At 37.3% G+C, this 7,423-nt stretch overlaps 1 protein-coding gene across 2 annotated transcripts; it reads left to right on the top strand.

Moving 5' to 3' along the window:
• The first annotated feature begins 4,050 nt into the window (after positions 1–4,050).
• On the top strand, positions 4,051–7,215 carry LOC120000768 (cysteine-rich receptor-like protein kinase 2). 2 transcript variants are annotated; one of them, XM_038848883.1, is made up of 7 exons: positions 4,051–5,095; positions 5,222–5,335; positions 5,473–5,609; positions 5,722–5,932; positions 6,035–6,269; positions 6,459–6,612; positions 6,740–7,215. In XM_038848883.1, exons 1-7 carry the CDS (start codon positions 4,324–4,326, stop codon positions 7,076–7,078), a joined length of 1,962 nt encoding a protein of 653 aa, XP_038704811.1. In that variant the 5' UTR covers positions 4,051–4,323; the 3' UTR covers positions 7,079–7,215. The 2 variants fall into 2 exon arrangements, with proteins under 2 accessions (XP_038704811.1, XP_038704812.1); XM_038848884.1 differs by having other exon boundaries at positions 4,052–5,095; positions 6,736–6,919.
• The last annotated feature ends 208 nt before the right edge of the window (positions 7,216–7,423 follow it).

Below are 7,423 nucleotides of genomic sequence, written 5' to 3' on the forward strand. Positions count from 1 at the left end.
GCCATCTCCATTACTGTCCTATTCTTTCTTTCTGAAACTCCATTTTGCTCTGGTGAATAACTCACAGTGTATTGATGAGTTATACCAGCTTCATCACAAAATTCTTTGAAAGAAGTAGATGAGTACTCCTTGCCATTGTCACTTCTCAAGGTTTTTATCTTCTTTCCACTCTGAGATTCCACAAAAACTTTGAATTTCTTGAAAATATTGAAGACCTGAGACTTATTACTCAAGAAATATACCCAGGTCATTCTTGTATAATCATCAATGAAGAGAATAAAATACCTATTTTGGTTGAGAGAATCTTCACTCATAGGGCCACACACATCAGTGTGAATTAGTTCAAGTTTTTCACTTGCCCTCCAAGTAGAACTAGATGGAAATGCTTTTCTACGCAATTTGCCAAGCTGACAAGCTTCACAAACCTCCTTAGATTCATTGATTTCAGACAAGTCTTTGATAAAACCATTTTCAACAGCCCACTTCAGAGTTCTGAAATTGAAATGCCCAAACCTTTTGTGCCACAAGACAGAATTATCAATTTTTGCAACATAAGAAGCTTCTTCAATTGCAGAGCACTTCAGAGGAAAACTCATTTCACTCATTTTGACTTTAGCAGTTTCTATTTTCTGTGGATTATAAATAGTGCACCAACAGTCCTCAAAGTGTAGTGAATAACCCTTAATCATCAATTGAGCTACACTCAAGAGATTATTATGTAGGCATGGAAGATAGAGAACATTAGGCATGAGTTTGGTACCTTTCTTTGTTGTTAAAGCAACAGTCCCTCTCCCTTGAGCTTCTACTGTTTCTCCTTTTCCAAGATTTACCTTAGTCCTCACAGACTTGTCCAAATAGGTGAATAACTCAAGATCTTTGGCCATGTGAGATGTGCAGCCGCTGTCTATGAACCATACATTTTTTTTAGAATTTTTGGTACAGTCCTGAGCCATGAATAAATGATCATCATGCTCCTGCTTCTGGGCATCAATAAAGTTTGCTTGCTGTCTACTTTGCTGTTCTCTAGATTGCTTCTGTTTCAGCCAGCAGTCTGTCTCTCTATGTCCCATCTTATTGCAATACCAGCATTGCAACTGCTTCTAGCCTTTGAATCTGCAGTCCTTTTCCAAGTGATTGGTCTTTTTGCAAACTCCACAAGCAGGAAAATTTCCCTTCTTAACTGATTCACTTGAACCTTCACCAGTTTTACCTTTTCCAGCCTTATTGAAGAACCTTCCTTTGCCACCATTTGATGATCCTTGCTTCCAGGTTTTATGGTTTGCTTGAAAGGCCCCTTCAGATGCTTCAGTGTGCCTTAAGGAAACTCTCTGCTCTTGAGCTTGCAACTTACTACACAATTCAGAGACAGTAAGCTTTGTGAGATCGCTAGACTCCTCTATTGCTGAAATTTTTGCTTCAAACCTTTCAGGCAAGCTTACTAGCATTTTCGCCACCACCTTTTGATCACTGCTCTTTTCTCCATATAATCTCATCTTATTTACCAGATCTATTAGCCTATCAGAATAGGCTTTCACTGAATCACCATCTTTCATTCTTTGTAATTCAAACTCCCTTTTGAGAGTCTACAGCTTCACTATTCTAACCCTTTCATTTCCTTGATATTCATCTCTAAGCTTGTCCCAAGCCTCTTTAGCAGATTCAACATCAATAATTCTAGAAAAAATTTCTTCTGTTATTACAGAATGAAGGAAAGTTAATGTTTTAAAGTTCTTTTGCTCAGCTTCTGTATGATCCTTAAGTTGTTGAATAGTTGGATCATCTGGAAGAGAGCTACAACCCTTTTCAACTATATCCCACAAGTTGTGAGCTCTGAGAAAAGTCTTCATTTTTATTGACCAGAAATCATAGCCTTCTCCCTTAAAGGCAGGAGGAACAGGAATGGAAGTTGCAGACATGCTATCTCCTGTAACACTGTTTGTTCTCCTTGTTTTGCTGGAAAATTCTCCACAGATCCCTCAAGATTTCTGCTTCGATACCACTGTTCTGATATGAATCTAGGAGTTAACTTGGTTAATTAACTCCTTTCTTAGGTGATCTTACAGCAAAAAGATCAACTAGAATCTGAAAGTCTTATTTCAGGATTTTATTGCTTAATTTCTGATCTTGAATCCTGAATACAAGAACAAGACTTATATAGAGATCTTAGAACTCTCTAGAGTTCTAGTTTTCTGGTACAATAAGTTTTCTTCTCTGGAACACAAAAAGACACTAATTCTGGTCAAACCAACTTAAATACTTATGCATAATTCAAGAGTCTTGGAACTAAATAAAAACCTTATTCACACTAACAGATATGTCAGTCTGTCTCTCTCTCTCCAAATTCCTAGAGATTAAAGAAAACTAATATTGTACACAGTTTTTCTCTATCATAGCTCTCGAATTTGTTTCAAATGTGTCTGAGTTAGCTACATATCTAATATCTTATTGGGAACAATAAATATATTTTTATTAAATATGACCACAATTTTCGATTCAACATTTTATATATATATATATATATATATATATATATACACACACGTATATGTACATGTGTTCTATGTACATGTATATGTACATGTGTTCTAAGGTCGATCTCTTTCCAAGCTTGGTTTGATTATGTTCCCCCTTTTCTAGAGAGTGTAGTGATGAAAGATAGGTTTCAGGGGGAGGTCCTTCTTCTGGGTAAGTAGTTCTTTGTGCTGCTTGTGTACAACTTTGTTTTTGCTTTGTTGTTTTGTAGTCATAGTGTTTCGTCTACCTGCGGGTAGAGAAAGTGTCCTCCTGATGAGGGTTTGTATTGGTCTTTCTAATACATTTGGTCTCTGACCTTTTTTTCAAAAAAGAAAAAAGTTATACATATTAAGTTAACAGGAGCACAAACAATTTACTATGATTAGCACTATTTAAACCCCACGTTTTATTAAGTGTACCCCAAAATCTCATAAAAATACCCACTCTCAAAACACCCCAGATCCTTACCACATATCCAACCCTTCCTCCCTCTGTTCATCTTCATCACGAAAACCCAAACTCTTCTCTGTATAGACAATCAACCAATTCTTCTTAGAATCCATCAATTCACCACCAAATTCAAACAACCAGTCCAACTCCACTATCAATTCATCATAACTGTTAAATTTAGTAAGATCCACAGATCTACCAAGCAACATAGGCGGAGGCGCCGACGACAAAAAAACCCACCAATATCGAGATTGTGATCCAGATCCGTAGTAGATCCAGTAGTAGTTGATCGATTCAGACATCTGGACAGTGAGATCTCAGCCTTAGATCGCTTGGGCAGTGATGACCTTGAGGCTTTCAGTTCAAAATTGAAAGCAAAACCCAGAAAAATATTAACCTAATTCAAGGCTAATATTTGAAAGACGGAACTGCGAGAGTGTTTTTTCTAAAGAATTATTGTTAGCTTTCTCAAGATTGATCAATCAATTGATGACTGTTAGTGCGGTGGTGGATGACCGGAAGCGATTGACAGATTGAGTTGGGGTAGAGGATGACTTTAATTTTAGTATTGTGCACGTCTTTCGATTGAAAATCTCTTAAAATGTTAAATGTGGAACAATTTAATAATTAATTGCTCTTTATTTATGGTAAAATTCACAATGATCTAGTATGAAATTTGCGATAGCTTTTGAATAGCATAAATGCTACTAAGAAAAATTAAACCAAACAATCATGAATATCAGTGATTTAGTTATACACTATATCTGATTAAATTATACATCAACTTATTCAATGATTAAATTATACATGAGACATCAAAATTATATTATTCTATACGAAACATCAAATGAAACTTCAAGTGTTAATGCTACAATGGTAAGACCAAATTCTCCAAAACATGAGTGTTTGACGTGGTGCATAAACTTTTTGACAATTAAGACCACCCGTCCGATTCTATAAATATTCAGCTGCCTTCAATTCAACATTGTGATGTTTATTTTCTAATTATTTGAATTGACTTTAACCAAATCGTGGTCTATTCATAATTGCTTATTTAATTACTAATTAAGACTATTGAATCTCGTTCTTCCCTTCCTTTTTGTCTCATAATCTGGTACCCATTTTTTGACAAAGATCTTGCTAAAGCCAGATGTTCTCAAATTCCAACAATCACCACCTTTCGACTCAAAATCAAAGCTGAGACTTTTAGTTTTCAACTTTGTCATCTTCCAAATGTACATGATCACAATCATGGAAACCAATTAATAAGATTTGGTTTGAGCAAGAAAACTCCCCGTTCAACAGACATCTTGACGATCGACGGTTGGCGAAGATTCAGCAAAACATTCAACTTGATGAATGATGAAGAGTACAAATTCATGGCTTCAAGCTCAATTATATGTCTTCTTCATTCTGCTTGTATGTCTACTACTAGCAGAAAGAGTTTGGGGAGATGCAAGAACGCAGATGGTTAAAATCATATGTGGAGGTCCACTTGAGCAAAATTCATCAATCTTTGTTCCAAATTTTGCAGTTTCAATGGAAAATCTCCATCAACAAATACGCACTTCAAGTTTTGCAGTAGCAACTACGAACCTACAGGATGCACCAAACGGCCACTATGGATTTACACAATGCTATGGAGACCTTAATACGGCTGACTGCACATCCTGCTTTGCTGAGGCAAGGCCACTGGTTCCCCAATGCTACCCTTTCACGACTGCACGCATTTACCTAGACGGCTGCTACCTGAGATCAGACAATTATAGCTTCTTTCAGGAGTACCAGAGGTCTGATGATGCGGTTGTATGTGACAATACGACAAGGATGGGTTCAAATTTTGAAGCCTCGGCAAGGCAGGCTGTTACGCGAGCAGGGACAGAAGCTCCCAATAATGGAGGCTACGCACGCGTTGAATTGGCAGGTGGTGGAAATGTCTCTGCCTACGTGTTGGCGGATTGTTGGAAGACATTGAACGAAAGTTCTTGCAAGGCTTGCTTGGAGAATGCATCTGCAGCTATACGAGTGTGTTTGCCATGGTCTGAGGGGCGAGTGCTAAACGCTGGGTGCTTCATGAGGTACTCAAATAGAGATTTCTTCAACAGCATACCTGCAAGCAAAAGATCAAAAGGTAATTCCATCATATATGTTGATTCATCTGAACCGAAGCAGTTCTTCTAATGGAGCATACTAACTCTGTTTCATTTAAAAACATTCAAGCTATAGCCTTATTATGGATTTCTGTTGAGTTTTGCAGTGAAGATAATAATAATAGCGGCTTCAGTAAGCGTTTCCCTGCTGTTGTTGGTGGTCGGAGTGATTGTAGGAGTCTATATACGCAAGAGGAGATACATTCAGAAGAAAAGAAGAGGTAAATGAACTTGGTCATACATTCATTGCTTCTGATTACTGCTAAACAACAATAGCTCACAATGGGTTTTGTCGTAAACAAAACAACAAACTTTGAATTTTCCTAGTTTTAAATTAACCGTAAAATGGGCATTCCAGGTTATGATGCAAGAAAGTTGGTCAAAACCCTTCACAACAAGAAATTGGATTTCAAGTACTCTACATTGGAGAAGGCTACAGGTTATTTTGACAATGTCAATAAGCTTGGGCAAGGAGGATTTGGAACAGTTTATAAGGTTGTTTTGTCTTCTTCCTTTTCTGCATGCTGCTATTTGTTTATCAGTTAGGACAACATTAAAGACAAGCTATAGATTTTCTGGAGTTCTTAGTTTCCTCCCTCCATTGCAGGGTCTTCTGCCTGATGGAAGAGAGATTGCTGTGAAACGGCTCTTTCTCAATAACAGACAGAGAGCATCAGATTTCTACAATGAAGTCAACATTATAAGTGGTGTAGAACACAAAAATTTGGTGAAGTTATTGGGGTGCAGTTGTTCTGGACCTGAAAGTCTTCTTGTCTATGAGTTTCTCCCTAACAAGAGTCTCGACAATTTCATCTTTGGTAAATTTCAAACTTTGTGAGTTCAGCTAAATACTTAAGCTAAAAAGATTCAATTTGCACATGCTAATTTGGTCTTATTTTCATGCCATTTAAACATGACAGATTCATTAAAAGGTAAAGAACTTGATTGGGGGAAACGATATAAGATTATTATTGGGACTGCCGAAGGTCTAGTTTACCTTCATGAAAACTCCAAGATCAGGATCATTCATAGAGATATCAAAGCTAGCAATATATTGCTGGACTCGAGGCTCCATGCTAAAATTGCCGATTTTGGATTGGCCAGGACTTTCCAGGAAGATAAAAGTCATATTAGCACAGCCATTGCTGGAACACTGTAAGCATCTACTTTTTCTTTGGTTTATCTGAAAAAGTGATCACATTTTTGCTCAATAACCTCATGACACAGTTAAATGCAAACAGATATAGTAAATATAGTCACTAAGTTCAATCATCAGCGGCTTATTGAAAAAAAGTTTAGTAAAAGCTGTTCACAATCGTAAGTTTACCTTAATGCATTCTGCAGAGGATACATGGCTCCTGAATATGTAACCCATGGTAAGCTAACAGAGAAGGCAGATGTATATAGTTTTGGTGTGCTTTTGTTGGAAATGGTTACTGGAAGGCAGAACAACAGGAGCAACTTCTCAGAAGACACGGAAAGTACTCTTATAACAGAAGTAAGCTTCATTACCTTAGCCTTTCCCAGTAATTCTCTTCTGCCCAGTAAACTATTGAAAGAAAGATCAATTATCAAAATAAACAAGACTTGATCCTCTCATTTTAATAAATTTTTTGCAAAGATAGGCATGGAAGCATTTTCAAGCAGGGACTGTGGAGGAACTGTATGATCCCAATCTAAAGCTTCAAAATTACCATGATGGCAATGTAAAGATTCAGATCCTGAGAGTTGTGCATATAGCACTTTTATGCACCCAAGAAAATCCATTGCTGCGACTAACAATGTCAAAGGCACTACAGATGCTTATAACAGAAGAAACACTTCCTGCACCCACTAGTCCCCCTTTTATGAGTGAACAATCCTTGGACCTTAATGACATATATGAAGACCCATCAGACCCCTTCAATACAGGTAGGTCTGCAACAACTGCTGGCAAGTCCAACAGTTCGTTCTACCCTAGATGATATCCAGAAGAGAGGGGAAAAAAACAAGTTCTGCATTTGAAATGCATAAAGGTTGTAGATAAGTAGAAGCATTGAGGATCTCATACCAGAATGTGGCCTCATCCAGTTGTGCAACTGGTGTGCCATCTGCTGTTTAGTCGAAATCCTTCCATGTAGTCATTGTATGCTAGTAATACAATGCAGCCTTGCATCTAATGTCATTGTACATATGGTACTGGGGATACTTATGCTAAATTTTCTAACCTAATCATTATAGTATTTGAACTCTTCAAATACTGATACTCCTCTGCAAGGCCATAAGCAGTTGCCACTAGGACGACAACATTTTCTATCATCCATTCCTAA

This window comes from Tripterygium wilfordii, chromosome 6, assembly GCF_013401445.1.
Source record: "Tripterygium wilfordii isolate XIE 37 chromosome 6, ASM1340144v1, whole genome shotgun sequence".
Classification (NCBI taxonomy): Eukaryota; Viridiplantae; Streptophyta; class Magnoliopsida; order Celastrales; family Celastraceae; genus Tripterygium; species Tripterygium wilfordii.

Coding starts and splice junctions, on each gene's coding strand:
- LOC120000768 (XM_038848883.1), top strand. CDS start 4,324: ATGATGAAGAGTACAAATTCATGGCTTCAAGCTCAATTATATGTCTTC. Junction 5,096..5,221: donor TGCAAGCAAAAGATCAAAAG/GTAATTCCATCA, acceptor TGAGTTTTGCAG/TGAAGATAATAATAATAGCG. Junction 5,610..5,721: donor GATTTGGAACAGTTTATAAG/GTTGTTTTGTCT, acceptor CCTCCATTGCAG/GGTCTTCTGCCTGATGGAAG.